General features: G+C 37.7%; 1 protein-coding gene and 1 pseudogene across 2 annotated transcripts in view; one reads left to right on the forward strand and one right to left on the reverse strand.

Annotated features, from left to right (window-relative positions):
- Positions 1 to 774: 774 nt before the first annotated feature.
- LOC114922496 lies at positions 775 to 1,512 on the reverse strand (annotated as a pseudogene).
- Positions 1,513 to 12,385: 10,873 nt separating this feature from the next.
- Positions 12,386 to 24,065, forward strand: part of TRABD (TraB domain containing) — a 31,756-nt gene continuing 20,076 nt past the window's right edge. For both annotated transcript variants that reach the window (XM_015814670.1, XM_015814671.1), the window contains exons 1-5: positions 12,386 to 12,558; positions 19,996 to 20,057; positions 21,426 to 21,504; positions 23,082 to 23,248; positions 23,840 to 23,980. In XM_015814670.1, the coding sequence (XP_015670156.1) occupies positions 20,034 to 20,057; positions 21,426 to 21,504; positions 23,082 to 23,248; positions 23,840 to 23,980 (411 nt within the window). In that variant the 5' untranslated portion in view covers positions 12,386 to 12,558; positions 19,996 to 20,033. The remainder of the gene's footprint in view (positions 12,559 to 19,995; positions 20,058 to 21,425; positions 21,505 to 23,081; positions 23,249 to 23,839; positions 23,981 to 24,065) is intronic.

The raw sequence follows: 24,065 nt of genomic DNA on the forward strand, positions 1-24,065 counted from the left end.
GAGAAACAGTTGACCTACAGCATGATGTCAAAGACACTTTTCATGAGTGTATGAGGGTTGCCATTTGGACTGCAATCTTATGGATTTCCTTCAGAATAAACTCTATTGAAGCCACAGGGCCTTTTTCTAGGCGGAGGTACATATAGTATTATTTTTTCAAGAAACATGTTACAGTATACTATGACTGAATTATAATAAATTACAACCCCCCTCCACATTCCTATCATACTAATTTCTATCCTTAATCTGTGTCATCTTCTCAATTCTCTCCACTCCCCCAGCAAACTGTTATCACAAAACTTTCACTGGCTGGCACAAGAAAAAAAAATGGAGGTTTTGTTCTTCCTAGCACTGTTGATAAAGAAGTAGTTTTTAAAAGGCATCCAACTGAGAATAGCTTTACAGTTTAATTATCTGTGAAGTGAGCCAAAAAATCTCCAGCTGAATTACAGAAGGGCTGCCAATTCCGGTTGCTAAAGGTGTTAAAAAGGAAGCTAATTGGGAAAGAAAGTTCTGAAAGACAAAATAGCATTGTTCTATATTACAAGAAAAGAGAACAAGAGAAGACATCGAGTAGTTTCTTGTCATGGTGACAAGGATAAGAATAAGGGGACTGAATCACTGAAGACTCAGGAATGCTAGATGGAGCAAAGGAGTCTACAAGAGTCTGATATGCAACTCTCCAACAATGTTGGAGAATCTGGTCCTGCAAAGTGAAGTTTATGGAAGAAGCTACAATGCCTTGGAAGAAGGAAGGCTCTCAGGACTCCATATTCAGTGTGGGATGGTCCCTGCAAGTGATTCTCCCTGTGGTAGGATACGTGCAGCCAGGAGGCAAGAAAGGATGATCCCCACAACTTGCATGAGGGCCAGCCCAAGTGCAGCTGAGGCAATGTAGAACATATTGTAGCTGACAAAGTCATGCACCTTGCTGAAACATCCGTTGCGGTAAATACCTCTGGCATCGGAAGGGAGTGGAGCATGCAGGCAACCTTTTCGGGTCCTACAACAGCTGAGGGGCACAGAGCCATTAGGTGCCTGTTGCTCCACAGACCAGGGTGAGGAAAACCAATCGCGGTAACTGTCTATGCCACAGCAATTCAGGTTGCGCTGAATGAAATCCAGGGCCTCTGTTTTTTCCTCATCGTTGGTGTAGGAATGTATGGCTTCTCGCAGTCCATTCTGGAAACCTTCAGCAATATTCTCACGATAAAACAAGCTAGACAGCCCTGCTGTCAGTCCAGCAGCCAAGACAGCCAGCTGGAAGCCCCCATAAGTGCGCAGTAGGCAACGATGTTCAGTGGCAGCACTAAAGCAACCCAGAAAGCCCCATACGATGATAGTGATGCCAACAGCCAACAAAATGAAGGGGTTGGGAGAGTATTGATTGGTTGACAGCATCAAGTAGGTACCTAATGAAATCTTGGCCCAGATACCAATGGTGAGCATGGTTAGACCTGCTGCCCAGAAGACAAAGCTGAAAGCCATGAGAAAAAGTTTGAGGAGAGCCATGCTACCTTTTGGATGAGGAGAGATGGATTTCTGATCTGCTGCTTAGGTGCTTCCAGTCCTGGTATGCTGTCACTGGATGCTCCTGAGCTCCACCTTTATTCTTCACCTTGTCAACTGGATAGTGTTGGTTGCCTCACCAGAGATTCTTGTGGAATGCTGTTAATGATGCTGCCAGGTGTTCCAGTTAGAAAAATGTTGTGCTGTGTCTTTTCCACAGAGTAGAAAAAAATAGAGTTTATAACTTGCTCAACCTGGTCAGAATCCAAAATGCAAACTTGTTAGTCTGTATAGTTGTCTGCCACCAGCACATCACAAATGCAGTTGGATTGTTTGCCTGGTCAAATGTGTAGCTGGGCTGATTCAGTCTTGTGCTTGCAGTACAAGCTGTTTCTAACGTTCCAGAGAATTTCCTCCAGGGAACTGCCTGCCTCTCAAATTGTCACTCAAGGGCTCCTGTCCTTGTTTCTCCTGTTACATGCCACACCTTGATATCCCAGTTGCTAATTGGTTTGTCATGGTTCTCTGATTTCCCAATGCTAGAAAGGTTTTAAACTTCAAAGATTGCTTTTCACTGAACTGCCACTTGGAAAAATCAGGTTCCATGAGAGCCCTGGTTTACTGACTTAGCAAGCTGATGGTGCCTTCTCTTGATCCCCCTCAACCGAGAATATAAGATTCTATTTAACTAAAATATACTTTTCCCCACTGCAAAGCTGAAGACCACCATTTTTCAATATATCCTTATCAGCAACATAACACCCCAGCATGGAATTCTGCTTTTCATCTCAAAAGCTGCTCAAAATATTTCCGTGATATGTGATAATCTGAAAAACATCAACCCTTTTGAAATACAAGGCTCCGTTAATGGAGATGAATGTGAACTTTGCAACCAGCAAGAATTTCCTTTATTATGCATTAATTTTAGAAAAGTGTTTAGAAGTACACAGAAAACCCCACGTTATTATTCAGTCCTCTTGCTCATTTGCAACTACTTTTATATGGAAAGAGATACAGGATTCCAGAAGAGATGATAGACAATTTAGGTTTCCATCCAGTCAATTTACTCCATACTGTAATGTATCTATGTACTGTATAAGAGAGATTATTTACTCTTGTTTAATTGGAACTCATAAAATGAAAGCATTTTGCAGCTGGGACAGGAGATTAATCTTGGAGACAATACCTGGCAGACCGATATTACATTTTTTAAACCATACTTCATAAACCCAGTACATAAAAGCATAAAAGCAACCAATACAATCTATTTTTGAGCAGTTCTTAATAATGGAATCTCCCAAAATTGCGTCCCCTTCCTCTTTTGTTAACAAATTGACATCAGTCCCAATTTTTCCTTCTTTTCCTGGATATGTTCTGAGCAAGAGTTGATGCATGTAAAAGAGGGTGAAATTTTGGTTTTGTTCTACCCTCATAGATGCCTCTGGTTCTGAAGCTGTATGATGACCAACAAATCAAAGTTATCTGTTTATGTTAATATATAACTAGTGCTCACATCAAAAAAATTTTTTTAACTCATAATAGAAACAGAGAATTTAATCAGGATTAGGGTGTGTAGTGTTACTTCTTTAGGCTCTGATAGGATTGGTAGATGTACAGAGAACCCTCCCAATATTTTGTGATTCTATTCCACAGTATATTCCTATGTTGAGAAAAAATATTAAAAACATTTATAGGTAGTCCTCAACTTATGACCATAATAGAGCCTGTCCATCATAGTCATAAGTCATGACAGTCATAAAACAAGTCACCCAAGTCACCAACCCAATTTTACTATCTTTTTTGTAGTAGTTGTTAAACAGTCTTTAAGTGAACCAATAGTTCTCTATGGGCCAGTTTTGCTGAAAGTAAATGCCAATTTTCAGCAAAAACATAATAAAATGTGGTCACATGACTGGGGACGCTGCACATGGCCATAAATGCTGAATGAGCCTGTTGCCCAGCACCTGATGTGGTCACATGACTGCAGGCAGGAGGTACCTGTCAGAATTCAGAATTGGGTCATAATTACCCCAGGAAAGTCCATTGTAACTTCAAATGGTCACTAAGCAACCTGTTGTAAGTTGAGAACTACCTGTAGTTACTTACTATACTTGCTAAAACTATATGTTTCATATTACTAGAACATGAAATTTAACTCCCAAATTGTGAGATTTAAACTTGGGGCTAAAAGAAATCTAGTCAACTATTTAAATTGAAATTTATTAGCCATAAACTAATCTAAATAGAAATTTATATTAAAGGGCATATTAAACAGCAAGATTAATTTGCCAGTTAAGTAAGAACACAGTGAAAAAGACATTCATGCATTCTCTGACTGATAAAGCTGAAGCTTAACATAAATTTTAAGATAAAATTATGATTTTATATTTTCAGTTTATGCCAAATTGCTTGATTATGATACTTGGGTTCATGAAGTTCAAAGTACTGATTCATGATTCATGTTTCATTAAGGTCACCTATGGATTGTGGACAGATTGTTTTCCCCATTTTTCCATCACACTGTTAGTGGTTTTAAAATAAAATAATAAAATGCCTCTAACTGTTATAAAATACATAAAGTGATCGGAAAATTCTTGTCAATCTGTATTTGAGATCAGCAGTTTGTCCTATTCATAGGAAAGGCAAGAAATCTATGTGGATTAATAATTTACATGTAACTTGCTTTAAGCTAAACATAATACACTGGTTGCCCTCAACATTTTACTATGTGAGAAGAGTAAAGGAGAAGAGGGATGTGTTACAAGGCTTGATTTATTTTGGAGAAACAATGGCAACTGACTGTATTTTGAAATATTTGCTATACAAGAAGAATATAAGAGAGACAAAATGATTCCTTTTCTAACTTTATGTTAAGTTACAAACCTGGGTTCTAAATGTTATTTCTATTACTTCCAAAAGCTCCCATTAACTCAGGGGGAAAACCATTAATGTGATTGAGAAAGTTGTGATTAAAGTCTGTTACTGTTCATAATGATTGAGTACTGTGGGGTCCTTGGTAGTCTCCGAGCTTGGTTGTTTGCTTGCAGACATTTCATTACCCAACTAGATAATATTATCAGTGCTAGTGAGTGTGGGGTTTGCTCTGTTTATATATAATAAATTGTCCTATCATGTTGGTAAAGATGTGGTTTTCTCCTTGGTAGTTACTTGATTAGGGTATTGTTTTCTGCCTGCTTGTTTGTCTGGTGTTAATCGCTACTTATCTGGATATTGGTTGATGGACAGGATGTGTTCTGGACCTTTTGTTTCCTTCTTAGTTTTTTATTTTCTCTGTATGAATGGTGTGTAAATACTGTATGGTTTATCTCTATGTGGCTATTGAGGTCTGATTTGCTAGAATCCCCGTCTTATAGGTATTGCCTAGTACTTTTGGATTTGGTCTACAATGCCTGCAATTTTCCAATTGAAACTATAGTTGAGTTTGTCAATGTGTTGTGAGAAAGGAGCTTTCATCTTGTCTTCTGACTGCTAATGGTGTTCATGGATGTACTCTGCTCATCTTCTCCCTGTCTATCCTACCTGGTGGCTGTTGCAGTCCTTACATTGTATGCAAGATCCAATCTGAGTCGGTCACCAGGACCAAAGATTTACTCATACTTCTTACACTGTTTGTTGTCAATGACTTGTCTTTTTCTTCCGGGGTTACTGGTCTTTTGGGTGGCTTAAGATGTTTTGGAAGGCGTTAGTTGATTTGTGTGCTACGGTGATGCCATGTGGTTGTAATCATTTGTGCATTGTTTCAGAGATGTTGTCTGATATATGGTAATGTTGTCCTTTTCATAACTTGTGCTGGTTGTGCTATAGTGGGTTGAGCGGTAAGGCACTTTTTGATAAAGTTGCCTGGGTATCTATTTTGTTGGAAGATGTTGTATAGGTGGTCTGTTTCCTTTTTCTGAAATCCCGGGTTTTTACAGTTTGTGCACACCTGAATACCATTCTTACACAGCTCTTCTTGTGGAAGGTTTAGTTGTTACTGGAGCACTTGGGTTGTTTTTCAATAGATTTGCATTTTTAATTTGTCATTGTTTCCTCTGCTAATGAGGATACTTTTATCACACAAAATGAAGGCTGAAATACAGTACCCACTCACTTATGGAATAGGCCTAATGGAACCTAATGGAAATAAAACATGAGTAAGCAGGTGAGTAAGTTAGGTCACAGTTTGTTTAACTACAATTTCTTGAATAAACCATAGTTATTTGGATTTGTTTATTTATTTATTTATTAAATTTGGAGGCTGCCTCACTCTAGATAGCCTTGGGCAGCTTACAATGAATAATTTTAAAAATGTACGTCTATGAAAAAATAGTTTTAAATCTCTGTAGAAAAACCAATAGGGATTCAACAACCATGTTACTCCAAAGCCTGAGAGAAGAGTCAGGCTTCCAGAGATGTTGAGAGCAGGGTTGTTTGGAGTTCAGGATGTTTACAGTCACAAAAATCCAGATGACCACTGGATGGAAGGAAAGAGATTCCCCCCCCCACTGTTTGTCTTTCCTGCCTTCCGCTTATTATCCTGCCTTCTGCAGCCCTAAACATGCTAATCCAAAGAAGGTTTGATCTTGTAGCAATGGAAAGAATCCATCTCTAAGGAAAGCACACATGACCACAGATGATGACAACTAATATTGCATTATTTATAATGCACTTGAAAACTAAATGCAGAATAAATATTAATTGAATTTAAATATACAAAAACACAAAGTAGACGTATATTAAAAGGCAGCTCTGTCTCTAACAGAAAGCAGAATACCAAACAAATAACCTCTTTACAATAAAGAAAATAAAGACACTAGACCCTATAAAATCTATCAATATACTGTATAGATTAAGAAAAATTAAATAATAATTCAGTTTGATAACTATTGTAACATATGTTCTATTGTGGCAATTCTTGGAAAGCAATTAGAACCAGCAATATTTCTTGAATGTGGTCATGAAACTGCAACAATATATTCATGTAGTCATCAAGTGTCAAACTTAAAAAAAATATAATTTTGAAAAATATACATGGCATGATGTATAAGAGACTTCTAGATCAGGACTGAAAATGAGGATTTTTAATTACAGAGTTGAACTGCCTTTCCTGCCCAAAATGTAGAAGTACTAATTTCTTTTAGATATGGTCACCAGAATGACAATCCTAAACTATTCTGTACATTAAGAAAGCTTTTTATGTGCCCCTCTTAATTATTTATCTCAATTAAATCAGTTGCAATCGTTGATTTTATACTCTTCTAATAAAAACTTACTGAAGATTATTTATATTGCAATTTCTGTTTTTTAAATTACTGTATGAAGATGTCATATGCTGTCCAGCCCCAGACTGAAATGTATCCAGTTGTCTAGATTTGTGAAACATTAAAAAAAAGAACATGTGAGCTCCTTCTAGCGGCTAATCTATTACAAAGCATTTACTATACTTTTGAAAGCCAATTGTATTCATTTCTAGGGCTATGCTGCAATCCAGATTTAAAGGGACAAGAACCTTTCAGGTGACACGCAAGCCCACACCCATTCTGAATCAACTATCTTTTGGATCTGAATTGCACCACACTCCTCTTCGTTTTCAACATGTTTCTCCATAAAACTAAAGAATGAAATACAATTTCTGCTTTGTTTTGATCTAGAGCATCAAGCTATGTACCAAATATTATTTTACGAAATATTTAGCACAGGGTTCCCCAAAGTGGTCAATATCAACCCCCAAAAGTCCAAGAGACTATCATAATGGATGATCCATGGGTAGGGATCAAAACAGGGTCAGTAAATGTCTGGCAGTGAACAGGTGGTTGATAAATGATGGAAGGCCAATTGGGGTCTATTAATCTTTTGGGGTTCTGCAGAGCTCCATACTAGTCCTGAAAATGAGATGGCTACCAGTGAGATGGTGTTACCCAGGGTTGGATGGTCAGCCACCAATGAGAATGGCCTCGAGTTGACTCGATTATTATTATTATTATTAGTACTGTTACTTACAACACTGCAATCTAAATTATTTTTGTATAATAAATTTGGGATCAATGAACAAGCTGAAACTTCATGAAGGGAATCAATGAACTGAACAGTGTGATGACTCCTGATTTACAAATAAATATGTATTTTAGTAAATAAAAATGAATAAAATTCTCCTACATGAAAAAAGATTGCTCTTGCATGATTTAGTGGTAAAAGGATTGGGTCTCTAGGACTCTCACTTATGGATATTCCAGAAACTCAGAAAAAGTCTTAGTTCGAGACTAAGTAGAAGAAATATTAGCATTGTTCTTTCTTTGATGATCTTGGTTCTCAGCAAAAAGCCAGTTGTAATTTCCCTTTCAATTGCTTGATATTTGTCACATCTGAGAAAAGTTATCAAACCATTGCTCCTTCATTACTATCTCCCCCAGTTTCCCTTTCCAACAGTCATCGATCACAATATTTCATCAATTCATTTGTTCTTGCCTCAAGCAAAGCTGGGGATTGGAAAAGTGGAAAGAATGGATGAGCAGATGGGTGGATGAGGAAGTGAGTGGAAGAGGGAGGTGGGATTCTTGCTTTAAGTCAAGGTTTGTGAAATAAGCCTCAATAACTGGGATCACAAAAGCATGAAGCAAAAAGCAAGCAACTGATATTATGGCATTATGTAATGCCTGGATGCTATGGAAGAGTTTGAGGCCATTTCTTCCCTAGTGATTCATAATCTGGTGGTCCCAGATTACCTCTACTGTACCAATGTAACATCATTAATTTATACTAAACAACCCATTTTTTGGGTCATTGTTTCATAGATATTTTTTTTACCATGGAGATAAAAAGATGAAAAATATAATTTACAAGCATTTACGGACAAGTTGGTATTTATATTAGAAGATCCCTTAGAGACAAGCCCTAAATTACTGACAAAGATTGAAGAATTTGGAGAAGTAGCAGGATTAAAAATAAACAGAGACAAGACTAAAGTGAGAGTCAAAAACTTTACAGATAAACAAAGAAATCAATTGTCAGAAAAAAACAGATCTCCAGATAGTTAAGAAAGTTAAATACCTGGAGATATACCTAACAGCAAGGTATGTGACATTAAAAAAAGATAATTATTTTAAACTATTAAAACAAATAAAATTAGATTTGGAAAGATGGAAAAACCTACAATTATCGATGTTGGGAAGAATAGCAACGGTGAAAATGAATATTTTACCAAAACTACTTTTTTTATTTCAAAAAATACCTATAAAATTAGAGAATTTTTTTTTGATGAGTTAAATGCATTGATTTTGAAATTTATCTGGCAAGGGAAAAAAGCCAGAATAAGATTGAAATTGCTACAAGAAGCAAAAGAAAATGAACTATATTATCAAGCAGCTGTATTAACATGGTTAAAAGAGTGGATAACCCTTAGACACAAAAGATTACTATACTGGAAGGACATAACTTACAACTTGGATGACATGTTTTTCTATGATATGGGAAGAATAAAATCCATACTTTCAAAATCACTATATAAGAAATGCCTTGCTTTTGACATGGGAAAAGATAAAAATGAAAATACCAGGAGGGATTTCGACAATGGAAGTGTTTGTGCACCCCAAATTTAATCAACTATGAGAAACTTGTGACATACAGAGACATTTTGAATACTGAAGGGAAATTACAAACTAAACAAGAATTGGAAGAACAGGGCATTGAGCTATCATGGTGGCCACACTTGCAAATGCAAATGAGATACAAAAAAGATGCTAAAACATATGGTTTTTATAAAGATCAAACAGTGTTTGACCAGATATTATTGTCATCAGATGAAAAACTGATTAAGAAACTCTATACATTTTTGTTAAACTTAAAGATGGAAGATGAACAAGTCAAAGAAACAATGATAACTTGGGCAAAAAACTTTGGGCATAACTAGAATTAGAAAAATGGCAAAACTTGTGGGAATGAAACTATAAAATAACAAGGGCAGCTACTTATAAAGAAAATTTATATTAAATGTTTTAGAGGGCATTTACCACCTGCAAGATTAGCAAAAATGTTTAAAAACATGTCTAGTAATTGTTGGAAATGTAGGCAAAAGCCAGGCACATACTATCACCTCTGGTGGACATGCCCTAAAGCAAAAATATTTTGGTCAAAAATACACATGTGGTTAGAGAAAATGTTAAAAAAACATGTAGATCTTAAGCCAGAACTATTTCTTCTAGGTATAATTACAGAGAACTATGACAAAAATGTATATATTTAATATTACATGAATTAACAGCAGCAAGAATTACATTTGCACAGTATTGGAAAAATGAAGAAACACCAATGGAAGTAGACATAATTAGAAAAATTTTGGACTGTGCGGAAATGGATAGGCTTATATTGAAAATGAAAGGGAAAGAAGATACAGAATATTTTCAAACGTGGGATAATTTTTACAAATGGCTAGAAAAACGGAATAGAGAGTAGGAATGGAAGTTGTATTACTATTAACGTTAAATATGTGGACCCAGACAACACTTTGTTTATTAAGCATTAAGATTTGTAACTATAAAAACTTAATAAAATATCTATTTAAAAAATGGAAATTATAATAATAAAAAAGAATACTAAAAAGAGGGGAGGCAGGATGCACAGAAAGGAGGGAAACGGGATTGCTTCTTAATTCATCAACTACCTCCAGTATGATGCTTCCCTCTTGGGGCCCCAAGCCGTCTGGCAGAGTCAGGTCTTAAGGTCCTTTTTTATTATCCTAGAATTTTAGAGACTATTAAACAGTATATCTCTCTTTCCATATAGACACTCAGCATGTTTCCAGATCCCTAAAAAGATCTCCAGGGATTGGGACAAGAGGCATTTCATTCCACCAGTTTGACCCATAGTAGCTCTAATAACTCTTGTTCTCTTCTTGATTTTCTCTATTATCAGTAATCCATGCCTTACGGTAATCCAGCATTCTTAATCCTTGGTTCCTATTCTGCCCCAAATGTCTTCTGTTATTCTGCATGTTGTTCTAGCTTTTTATCTATCCACCCCTGTCTAGAATCCACTGTCCTATTCATATTAATGACACTCATTTCAGTCAACAAAACCTTAAAACCCAGAAATCCCAGAATTCCTTGTAGGTGGGGCAGAGATCGAGGGAGTTTCCTGTTAAGAAGATAGGATTGCCGAACATCAGAACTGTTTGAGCAGTTAACTCACATCCCTTTTTGCTTTATCATTCCTCACATTCCTTCCCATCTTACCATTCTCTGCAGCCAGCATCTGTTCTGAACTGCAGAGATCTTCATTTGCATTTGCTATGCTGTAGGTTCTTTAGCCTGTCCTTGTTATTAAAAAAATTACACTGATTTTATGCTGCAAGAAAATACTGGAATGATTGATACGAGTTAAAATGGGATATTTGTATTTTTTTATTTCATGAGACCAGATCATTCCACTTGATATCTGGAAATGACATTGTCCCTGATATGGCATCTCTTGTCACCTCCCCAGAAACTTACCTGAGTTTTAAAAGCTTTTTAATTAAAAACCCAAAAATGAACATGAGACAAAGCATGCTGCAAAGCATCAACACCAAGCTTCCCAACAATCCTTGTAAGTGCCACATAAAACCCAGAAACTTTGGAAACTACAATGGTGGATGACTGCAGCTCAGTTCTTTGGCTTCTAGTGTGGGTGACAATTGTTTGCCAAGAGTCCTCTCAAAACTGCAAATGGACCAGTAACTTCCCAAAGCAGGGAAACCCTGTTATAACCTGGGTTCTTACTTGGAAGGAGAAAACAACAAATGCACCTAAAATTATAGCACTGCCATATTTAGATGTAGTTTTGAAAGAAAGTGGGGGGAGGATGGGGGAAATTCCAGTCTTCAGGGCACACCGAGACAGCTTGTCTTACAGGAACCTAAGCAGCTGCATTGCATCTCTCACATCCCATTTCTGTCTGGCCTCTCTGTTGATGTCACTCCCTCTTCCTCCCAAACGACATACAGAACTCTCTTCTCAGGAGTTTAGTGATAAGTGGAAGTCATCTGTCACCATGTATGTCTTAGTCTTGAATCTACATAGACTCTCTCTCCATTTTGGGTTTTTAATTTCCAAAATGGCTTAGAAAGTTTAGCTCAATGGAATCTGAGCCTAGCATTACATCTTATCTGGCATTCCAGCATTTCCTGTTGGACACATATAATCTTACCCACCTTCATAAAAAAAACAACCAAACCTATCACTTCCAAATCTGACATGCAAAAATCCATGAGTGCTAAAAAGCAGCAAAGAGATATGGAAGCTGTAGCCTCCTGCTCCTATCCAGTGGCTGTCCAGAGTTTTGCAGAACAAGCAAATTCCACTGATTTAACAGAATCTAGGGAGACTAAGGAGCAGAAGTATCACAACTCTGTAATGGTTTACCCCAGTGTTACTCAATCTCACCAACTTTAAGACGCGTGGACTTCAGCTCCCAGAATACTTCAGCCAGAAGACTTGCTGGGGAATTGTGGAAGTTGAAATCCGTATATCTTAAACTCGCTAAGCTTAGAAAACACTACTTTCCCCAACAATCCTCTACAGACGTTGATAGCCCAGAAAAGCTCCTAAAACCAGAGATGGGCGGCTCTATAGATTGAATTCAAGAAATAAACAAAGTTGCAGCTCGCAGAATGCATCTCCACCCATGCAGAAACCCTCCCACGGAGAAACTCCAACACGAAAGCGGACCACTCTCCGCTCCTCGAGTCAGCGCACATGCGCCTTGCTCTGCACCTCGGGAGTTGTAGTTGGCCGTTCCAATCTCCGCCCTTTGCCGTGCAGAGGAGAGGAGCAGGAAGCGAGGCTGAACTACAGCTACCAGAATGCACAGCAGCGCACTTCCCCCCCCCTCCACCTCCCATATGAATGACTAATACAACGTGTTGTCAGGCTAATCTGCCGCGAGTCCCAGGAGGACTCGTTTTCCCTTTGGGGACTTTTTCTTTTCTAAGTTTGGTCCCGGAACCGCTTTGAGTTTCAGCTGGTGGTTCGTACGCACAAGGTTTCTCCCTTGTCGGGGAGCGGCATAGCTTGGAAAGTAAGTAAGGGGCGAGGTAGTTAGTGTTTCCTGCTTAATTTTTGCTTTGGAGCAGTACGGAGTTGGCCGAGTCTCTCTTGGTGTGTCTACGGCATGTCGTTGGCAAGGCTTTGACTGCAATAGGGACAATATCGGTTTAATTTTCAGGCACCCTCCCCACCGTCCTTTCTCCAAAATGGCCAAATGCCAAGTTGGGGGGCGGGGGGAGAAGAGCGGGAGGTGTGAAATTAATATTATTTTTTTTTATTCTGGTGGAAGTTTGTGAACAAGTGGGCTTGCTTTATATTGTGTATTATTTTTGATGGGATGTCTGCTTTGTTGTACCTTTAAACTTTTTTTCTCCTCCCTAGCATCTCCCAACTTATCTAGGTAAAAGTCTCTTCAGGGATTTTCCCACGAGGCAGCCTAATTGGAAAGTTGTGTAAAGGAACCCGGCAGTGGCATATGGCGCTGGGGAATTTTGATCGAATCAAACTTTTCTTTTTTAAGATAGAAAATGACAATATTATAATGTGTGACAGTGTAAAGGGACCTTATCTGTCTATTCTTAGCTCTTGCCAAATATGTGTTATTTTGTAGAAACTGGAAAAGCAATTTAGATTGCTTGCTAATAATAGGTTGCAGCACACTTTTGTAGTTTTCGTTGGTGGAATCATCTGTGTAATTCCTTTTGCCCTGTAATAATAGCACTTTTAATGAAGAAAGATACCATTCAGCCAGAAATTGAATTGGAGCAAAATTCAAATTTTAAGAGAACAATATGCATTTAAATTCATATTGCTACTAATATGTTCCAAAAAATGCAAGGTTTCATTCCCTTACTAAAATAACTTTTCTATTGTAATAACAGAGGCTTGTTTTGGAATTATTTGAATAATTGAAGCAGTGGCATGATAATATATAAAATATCATTTTAATGTGGCATTTTAATTATATGTGTGTATATAGTGTGTGTGTGTATCAAATTGTCTATATGCCCATGTTCTATTTCATGAAAGTTATACTAAAAGTAAAATCCAGTAGCTTAAAACAAGGTTAGATACAAGTCAACAGGACTAGAAAGCAGTCCCATGTGAATCTAATTTTGAGGTTTGACTTTCCTTTGTTATGCCCAAAACTTATATATTGCAACATTTCTGCACCAAGATGTTTGATATGTATTTGATATCCTGTGCCAGTTCCAGTAAATCTGATCTAGCTATGGTCTCACTTAAAAGACCGAAAACACATTTATCCCCTCATTTACTTGGAACTAGGTAGTTTGCAGGTTGGCCTGTTTAATCAAATAGTATATGAACTTTTGGAAAAGATTTCATATTTATAAAAGAGGTACCAAACTCTTTGGCTTAAGAATTGGGGAAAAGGGGTGTTTATTTTGTTAAGTCTATTATCACCTCCTGGAAATTCATGTGTGTTGTATGGTGGGTACATTGCAATCCTTTTTCTCCAATCTTGTGCTCTCCAGATTTGTGGCCAGTAGTCATCACCAAGTTGGGGAAGATTGCTTTAACTCAGTGTTTCTCAACCTTGACAATTTTAAGGCATGTGGACTTCAACTCCCAGAATTCCACAGCCAGCAATGCTGGCTGTGGAATTCTGGGAGTTGAAGTCCACATGCCTTAAAATTGTCAAGGTTGAGAAACACTGCTTTAACTGTACACATCAGATATACATGTTTTTCCCCTGCATTTAAGGAACCAGAGTTGACTCGCATTTAGTTCCCTCTTGTACATTTGGTGAGCTTACTATATCTGTATTTTATGAAGTAACAATTCTTTATTTAAGTAACTTAAAAGTTACTTAAGTTGAATTGTAGTCTAACAGGTTTCATGGTGACTGAACAATACATCAAATGATTGCATAAACTCCTGAAAGATGAGCTAGTTTGACAGGGTACAAATTCCAGCATCCAATTATTTCTTGGTCCTGTAAGTGAACTTTGGGCTCTTGACTGTTCACTGTCTTGACTCCAGAATGAATGGTGCAGCAGTCAGGTCTTTTTATGTTTGGGGATGACTTAATGCAGCGGTTCTCAACCTATGGGTCGCGACCCCATTTGGGGTCGATCGACCATTTCACGGGGGTCGCCAAGCAAGGCTGTCCGCCATTTTTTCCCCCTTTTCCGGCGGGTGCCTTACCTCCCTTGAGCTGGGCCAGCTGGTGGTCGGCCTGCTCCGTCTCTGCCGCTTGCCAGCTACGCCTCGGCCGGCGCAGGGGGTGGAACCACGCATGCACGGCGCTCCCGGGCAGGGAAAGTCCTTGACTTACGACCGGTTGGGTAGTCCTTGACTTACGACCGCTTTAGTCCTCGACTTACGACCGGTTGGGGGTCGCCGCATTAAAAAGGTTGAGAACCACTGACTTAATGCCTCAGAAAATTGATCTAAAAGCTGAATGTTCCTGTCACTAAAGTGGAATGTGCACTAAGATCTATCCATTGGCTATATAGTTAAATAAAAGAAAGTTAAAGCAGGTTAGTATTTTGCAGTCTATAATAACAAAAGAGTATACCATTATTGTTTTCATTGGTCAAAAATACCAGCAGCTGATCTGTTTCTGTTTTCCCTTATTTGATTTAACTTGATCAATTCCAAAGCAACGTGATAATTATTTTTCTGGAAAAGCTGAGAATAGTAGACTACTACGTTTATTTAAAAAAATAATTATCTGGAAAAATATTTTACTTCATTTGTTTTGAAAACCCTTGGAGTACAGTCATCTATTTCATGGGTGGTAAAAGAGAGTAAGTAGAATCTCAAGTACCAAACTGATTTCAAATTGATTGGGAATATGAGATCTTTATAGAAATATGCCAATTATTATCATTTTTTTATCACTGGGGATAGCATTTATTTACCCATTCATTTGTTAAACATATATTTCCACTTGGAGCTCAAAACAGTCTGCAAACACTATCTTCTTCCTTCCCCCCCCCACAACAATAAGTGAGAGTGTGATTGTCCCAAAGTGAGTTTCAGTGTCTGAGGGTGAATTTGACTATGTTCCTAGCCAGTGCCTTTACCCCTATACCAGACTATTTCTTAAGGCAATTACATTTTTAACATCTGAAAATTTAAAACAAAATAATCCTTTTCTAGATGAATCAGTGTAGTGACTTAGAAAAAAATAGATATTAAAAACTTTCAAACTCAACTGAAATATGTTAAAACAAATTAGTTGTAATGAACTAGGCCAGAATCTGAAAAAGTAATAATAAAAGGAGTTTGTATGGATTGGTTTAAAAGAAAATTCAAATGTGAATAAATTAAAGGTACCTTTAAGTAGATTCAGATATTTCTCTGGAGACAAGGGAAAATGAGATTTTCTCTGTTTCAATATATTAAAAAAAAAAAATAGAAGGTGATTCAGAACTTGGTCAGACATTAAAATTATAAATAAGATGAATGAGAAGTATTCTGCTTATTGTTGAAAATGTCAGTATAAAATAAGAAACTTTAATTTGCTGACAAAGAAATACTGGGAGATAATTAACAATTGGAAAGAGTCCAATTTCATACCAAACAAACATATGGTAACTGTAGCATGGATGTTTTATGCAAAGAGAAATGGTGCTAAAGCCAAACTTGCAGGTAGACAATTAGATCATGTGGAATTGTAGTGTTAAAATAAAAATAACATATTGTATTAGAATGGCATATATGCAAATGATAGGATGAATTCATGGAAATTGATCAAGTTTAACTGAATTTTGCAGTAGTTTTCGACTTTTTAGCAATATGATTTATAAAAAAAAGTTATTGAAGAGGCATGAGTTAAGTTTGATTTTTATGATACAGTTTATTAGCGACCATGTACAGTTAGGGAATTAGAGTATATTTATAAATAAACAGAATAGCAGATTGCTACTTTCAAAGATGTCCAGCCTTAGAAAGCCAGAGGTGGATGATCACGTATTGACTGATTCTCTATAGCTGTAAAGCAGCGGTTCTCAACCTATGGGTCACGACCCCATTTGGGGTCGATCGACCATTTCACGGGGGTCGCCAAGCAAGGCTGTCCGCCATTTTTTCCCCTTTTCCGGCGGGTGCCTTACCTCCCTTAAGCTGGGCCAACTAGTGGTCGGCCTGCTCCGTCTCTGCCGCTTGCCAGCTACGCCTCGGCCGGCGCAGGGGGCGGAACCATGCATGTGCGGCGCTCCCGGGCAGGGAAAGTCCTCGACTTACGACCGGTTGGGTAGTCCTCGACTTAAGACCGGTTTAGTCCTCGACTTACGACCGCTTTAGTCCTCGACTTACGACCGGTTGGGGGTTGCAGCATTAAAAAGGTTGAGAACCACTGCTGTAAAGGCACAGTATAAGTGTGAATTGTTTAGCTAAAATTATACTTCAGTCTGTCAGATTTGCAAGCCACAGTTAATGACTTAACTTCTTCCATCAAGTACTTATTAAATACCACTTTTTAGTTCCATAAAGGCCAAATAAAGAAAAGAGTGGGTGTGCCCAAACATGAATAAAGTAAAATTCAGAGGGCTGAAATTAGACAAATCTGTAGTGAAACTTTAGGCTTCTTCCTCAGCAAGCTCCTAGTCACACTTAACTCCCATTTGCACATTATTATTTGCAATTTATTATTTACAATTTAAGGATTATTGGGTTTCTTGGTACAGATTTATTCAGTAAGTTCCGGGACATTAGAAGTTAACATTTGGAATAGAGCAGATCTAAAAATAGTATTATTCATAATGTTATGCCTTTCAGCACAGGGGCATTCAATAACATTTCTGATTTAAGTATGAGTATAAATGTGAGTAATTAAATGAAAAAAAATTGTATCTCTAAGAAAAAGCTTTGTCTGTTTCTTCTGTATTGTTAATTTCTAATCTATGGCACATCTTACAAACGAGTTTGGACATTTGATGTGCTATCAGTGATATTGTTTAAATTTGTGTGCAACTAGTACTAAAGGTAAATTTGATACTTTTTTTTAATCTTGGAAAAGGTTTCTTCCTAGTGCAACTTTTAAACAGAATCTTTAAGGTATAATCATTTTTGAAGGATTCATTTTCCTTTTGAAGTCCATTCTAATGACTTTATTTTGCAGCTATTTGTAATTCAATCCAATTCAAACTTTTTGGTCCATATGGCAAAAATACTAGAAGGAGTGTATATAACTTTAGTGTTTGCTATGCTGTCTATCCCCAACTCCCAATGCACTGTTATATTAAGTCATCTGAACAAAGGAGCTGGAAGTAGCATTGTATTGAATACAATGGGAGTGGAAATCGTGGATTTGCTGTCATAGTCCATATCCATTCTTTTTCTTCCATTTATGAATGTTACTTCCCCACCACCACTACCACCATTCATAGGATAGCAGTAAGCTATCTGGTCTCCTGTGATGAATTGCTTGGCTTTAAAGGACTTGCTGAAATAATTACATAGTTAACTTCTCTGAGTGCTGCAGCATCTGAAGGCTAACACATTTAAGGTGATATAGAATTTTGTGGACTATAGCCACTTCAGCAGATGCATTTTTAGCTTATGCTTTGCACATTTTTGTGAGAAAATACTAGGGAGAAGATTTCATTGTTTAAACCTTGTGATTTTAACTTGAGAGTTTGATTTTGGGAAGAAAGCAGATGTCAGCCCCATTGGTTAGGCCGGATTATGAAACCAATTCCACAGGAAGGCTAAAATTACAAAAATAATGATGATAATTATAATGTAGGTGGTCCTTGATTTACAACCACAATTGAGATCAGAATCTTGGTCATTGAACAAGTTGTTAAGCGAGATGCCCACATGATTGCTTTGTTCAATGACCACAATCCCAGCACTCCAGGTTATACTTGTTAAATGATCTCAGAGCTCATTAAGTGGACAAAATCCTATATAAGGAGCCTTGGGGGGGGGGCGGGAATCCTGGGAGGCTCTGATCAGGAGCTGAAAATCTTCCCTGCCAAAATCCAGGCAGGTTTTCTGAGTGAAGAGTGAAGAGACACTAATGTGCAGCCTTTACCAAGTCTCCCAGGGGTTTCTCTCACTCCTCTGAGCACTTTGTGCTCCTTACCATGCTGCTTTCTATTCAGGAGCTGAAAATCTTCCTTGCGGAAATCCAAACAGGATTTTCAGCCCCTGAGTGAAGAAAAATGTATTGGTCTGTGCTGGGCCTCCCCTATATGGTTGAGACACCCTGTGCTCTTTACCTTAATGTGCTGTCTCTCTGCTTTCTGCTTGGATTTGGGATCCCTCTCAACTCTGGGAGCTGGCTGAAAGAACTGCCTGCCAAAGGATTTCAGCTTTGGCAGTGTACTAGAGCAGAGCTGAAATCTTCACATTTCTGCATCCCATCAAAGAAGTTCAGTCCCCTTGTCAGGCAGCTCTTTCAGCCAGCCTCCAGAGATGAATGGGAGTCCTCTCAATAGGTAGCAGCAACTTGCAACCTTCCCTGGTGGCTTCCTCATTGACCCTCTGGGGAAGCTGGCAGAAATAATGGCAATCACATGGGGGCACCTGGCAGCCAATTGTAAGGGTGAACAGGTTACCAAGCACTCAGATTATGATCATGTGACTGGGATGATGGTGTAACATTTTGGCAATGACTGGAAGTGCTTTATGGGCTGGAAGTGCTTTATGGCAATGACTTTATGGGCTTTGTGGACTTCTCTGAGACCTTTATAATTGTTAGACAGTCATAAGTCAAGTCTACTTGTAAGAGATTGGCATAATAGCAGAGTCTTGCAATTCTGCTCTGTGCCTCCTTTCCTTATACTTCAGTGAGTTAGGGAGGTGATGCTTGAGAGACTTCCAAACATTATCAGATTTTTCAGGACTTAAAAAATGTTTCAGTCTTCTCTGAATAGGCAACAGTTTCTGCACGTGTCCATCAAGATCATCAACCTTACTCTCTACATGGGTGAGGAGAACAATTGCAGACTGGTTTATGTACATCTGACTAAGCTTAATATACCTTGCTAGGTAAATATTCAACCTCAGGCTGCCTTTTTTACCTTTTGTTTTCCTTCACATTTTGCATAAACTAATAAACATTGTCATTATTGAGATCTAGTTTGGTGTAGTAGTTAAGACACTGGGCTAGAAACTGGGCGACAATGAGTTCTAGTCATCTCTTAGACACATGGCTAGCTGGGTGATCTTGGGCCAGGCATTCTCTCTCAGTCCTAGCAAGCAGGCAATGGCAAACCACTTCTGAAATTTTGCTTAGAAAACTGCAGAGACCTGTCCAAGAAGTTGCCTGGAATCAACACTGATTCAACCCCCACCCCCATATCTATGAGAGAAATCGAGCCAGTCTTTCATACTTCTTGAATATCTTTTGGGCAGGATTTATATACTCTTAGTTTAAGCGGACATTTATGATTAGCCCTAATTAGTGACTTGAGCTGGTACTTTTTGATTAGATACTTTAAACTTTGTCAATACAGTATCCTGAGAGCTTCTCTTTTCTTTTCTGTAGATCTTATTTGATTGGTAAGAATAAGGGACATTCCAGCGATGGAGGGGGATCAACAGCAAGAGGTAAATTTGCAAATTACAATATGGTATGTAGCTGGGAGAAGTACTTCTGCTGGTATATTTAGCAGATATTTGTGGTGTGTGTAGTGTACAAGCAGAAGATGGAAGCTAACCTGATAAGCTGCAGATGTGTTGAATTTAAACTTTCACAACTCCCAGCAGGCAGAGTCAAAGGCACTAAATTGGGGAAGGCTAGGTTAGACTGATTGACTGATCTAAAGATAAGGCTATCCATCTACTAGGCCTTGAAAATCTGGTATCAGAGGCTACACTCTTGTGTATACTTGCCCTGCAACGCACTATAAATTACCAAAGTAACATTGTGACAGTGAAACCACCAATAGATCTTCCTTCCACCCTGAGAGCTGTAGCATTATATACTGCCACTCTGGATTTGTTATTAAACCTTGAGCATTCATTTGAATAAAAAGATGAGTATAAATCTTATTTTTTTAACAGAACTCCCTTAATACAGCTACTTTATTTATCATTGACTTGCCTTAAGGAAATAGGATTATATCCTTGCCTGTTGTTTTACATGGAGAGGGCAGGGTGTGCTTGAGTTTCATCCAGCAAATCTTTTGTGGCAAATAGCCCAAAATGCATTTACATGAAAGATTGACAACCATCTCTTTAAAACCATTCATCTCTAAAAGGAAGAAATAGCTCGCCTGCCTCCATTGCCATATGCGCAATACATTTATGGCTAATTATTAATTAATACGTTACAGTATTGTTGTTTTTAGGTAGGTGCTCTACAGGTAGTCCTCCACTTATGACCAGTCACTTAGGACTATTCAGATTTTCAACTAACCTCCTCCATGCGATTTATGACTTATTTTCAAAGATCCAAGGCTGCCCCCCCACCATAGTCATGTGGTCGCATTTATGTCACTTGGTCTTCAACCCATATTTATAGCCGTTGGCAGAGTCCTGTGGCCACATGACCACGATTTACGACATTTCTTGCCAGAAATTGGCTTTACTTCTTGTTTCTGGCAAAAAATACCCACTGCACACAATGGGTTCGCGTAACAATCACTGCATTCATTTAACAACCATGAGGAAAAAAGATGGCTTGTAAAATCGGGCGCAGTCACACGACGATCCCTTAATGATCATCACAAACATAATTTGAGGTCAATTCATTGTAACTTGTAAGGTCATTGTAACTATCCATATACACTTGGAATTGCCTGTGTTTTTCAATTACAGCCTGTTTCCAAGCAGTAGAATAATTGAAGTTGTAAGTTAACTTGTTTCTTAACCTACAACCAATACCAGTAGTGAATGAATTTGAGTGGTGTAAACTAGAATGTAAAAAATAATAATTAAAAAAAAGTCTGCATTCTTTGTTTTTATTCCATATAGATTGCTGCAGAACCAGAACCTTTACCTAACGCAGAAGGCGATGGTCCAGAAGATGCTTCAGACATTGCATCAAATATTTGTATGTTTTATCCTATTGGAATTTGCTTCATAGTTTTCTTTCAAAGCCATTAGCAGTTTTGATTAGAGTTAGGGCTTCTCAGAGAAAATTAAGTCTTGTTTACAACTGCTGTAGCCTAAAGAGTCAGAGCTTGATACATTAGAAAGACTTCCACTTTGGATTAATTTACACATGTAGCAGAATAGATGGCATATTAGACAAGGTAGAATGAACCACATCATTTTGTTCTTGTAGAACTATGTGTTCTAGAGGCTTCCATGTGCACAACATATTTCTATTTTTATAACTGAGGGTGAAGGTTCATTCTCTGAGCTTGTGGGTTGGTTTCTGAATGTTTTGTAACCAGGATAGGTAACATCTTCAGCAGAGTTTAGGGGATGGTTATGAAACATTCAGAAACCAACCCACAAGATCGGAGAAAGAGCCTTCACCCTTATCCTACACCAGAGCTACAGATATTCACCATTTTTATAACTTCCTTTGGTTAAAAAAAAAACCAACCTGTTATTGCAGGATTGGCTGAGACCTTTGTAATATATTATTTGCTTAAAATAACTTAAAGGTAGAGACACTTAAAATAATGTGTTAGCAGGAAACTATTAGAAAAATAGAATTTAATGAACAGTAGTTTTCATTAGTTTTGCTTTGTCTTTAGAGCTGTTGCTTTCAGTAATCTGGCTTTTGGATCTATTTTGATGAAATAGAATATTTGTATCTAAAAATACCCTAAATGACATGACAGTTTTATCAACAATGAATTCTTAAACTGGCTAATTTATATAGTAGCAACTGTAAGAATTCCAAAATTGTGTTAGAGTTAGCAATAGAGCATTACTGATTCTGAGTATTTAAGAGCCAGGTAGCTCATAGGATGACAGGCTAGCAATTATTTGCAAAGTTTCTGCATTTAGAGGAAAGCTGATGTAAATAGGATTTATAGTTATGATGTCCTCCTAAACAGAGATCTTATATTACAGATAACTATGGTATTATTCTTTCTGATTTAATGGCTAGACGAATAAAACATGTTAATTCTTGTGGGCAAGCTGCTTAGCTTGTTTGATGATATTTAAATTGTGAGTGTTCTATGAACAATTGCCTGTGCAAAAAACAACTCTCTCCAATTCAGTGATTTGGAATAGAGTATGATAAATCTGGATCATTTTGTCTTTGGTACGATTTTTTATTGTTGACATGCAACAAAATTGGATTGTAAACAACTGTATTACATCTGTGAACTGTTTATGCCTTCAAAGAATCAGCTGGAATCTCTTAACACAGGTTTTTCTCCCCAATGGCACTGAAGCAACAGGGGAGGATCCTAAGGCTTTTGCAAACAGAACCAAAATGGGGCTCAAAAAGAGTGAATGGTATCAAGAGGTTTTAGGTATACATTCTGAACCCTTCCTGTTTTTGTCCCCAAAGTTCACAACCCAAAATGGAGGTTAGACTAGTAAACTTAGTCTAGTAAACTTAGCCTAGTCTAGTCACTTCCATTGCATAGATGATAGGATTGTGAAAGGTCGCCATTGAATATTTGAATTTTGAAATGAATGTCACTGTTTTCATACGCAAAGCTGATGCAGATGCATTAAAAATACTTCTGGAGATGAAGATGAAGAAGAGGCAGAAGAAGCCCAGCCTTCCAAGCACTGTGACGGAATTTGCAACTGAAGAGGGCTCCAAAGTTTATGTCGTTGGCACTGCCCACTTCAGCGATAGCAGCAAAAAAGATGTGGTAAAGGTAATTATTGATATTTGCAGCGGGGGTTTTTAATAGAGCATCTTCTATGAAATCTTGAAGATCTTTGTAAAATACAAAAAAAGGAATTTCTTTATGATTGAAGAGAATGTACCTTTGTTTCAAGCTTCTATTAAACCATTTTTGTAGTATAAAATACATAATCTATGAGTATATAGTTTGAGGATCTCTTTGTGGCTTTAATACAACTTTGAAGGTTTAAAGGAAGAATGGAGTGTGTGACAGCGTTTTTAGGACAAAAGTCCTGATGTGAAAAAAAATAGAATTCTTTTCTTTACATAAAAAGAAGCGTTGTCATCTACTTCTTTTGATGACTTCTATAAGGGTACTAGAAAAACTAGTATTTTAAAAAAAGTTATTTAAAAAAAAAGATTATTTAAATTATTTAAATCATTTTAACAATGTAATTATTTTAAACTTGTAAAATTTTGAAAACAGAACACAAGCATTTATACTTCATTGCATTTTTAAAGATGTCTCTGATGAGGCTATTCGGCACTCTAGTATAGAACGTTGCAGGTTGGTTCTTTTTAATTTTGTCTGTAGGTTTGAGCCTGAATCCATCTCTTGCAGACAATACAGGAGGTTCAACCTGATGTGGTCGTGGTCGAGCTGTGCCAATATAGAGTTTCTATGTTAAAAATGGATGAAAGAACTTTGCTAAAGGAAGCCAAAGAAATCAATCTGGAGAAGCTTCAGCAAGCTATAAAGCAGGTATGTGTTCCTCTATGATAAAGTCCACAAAGGGGCTGCCACAAAGAAGAGGGAGTCAAGCTATTTTCCAAAGCGCCTGAGGGCA

Source organism: Protobothrops mucrosquamatus, unplaced genomic scaffold (genome assembly GCF_001527695.2).
Source record: "Protobothrops mucrosquamatus isolate PMUCROS unplaced genomic scaffold, P.Mucros_1.0 scaffold275, whole genome shotgun sequence".
NCBI classification, from domain to species: Eukaryota; Metazoa; Chordata; class Lepidosauria; order Squamata; family Viperidae; genus Protobothrops; species Protobothrops mucrosquamatus.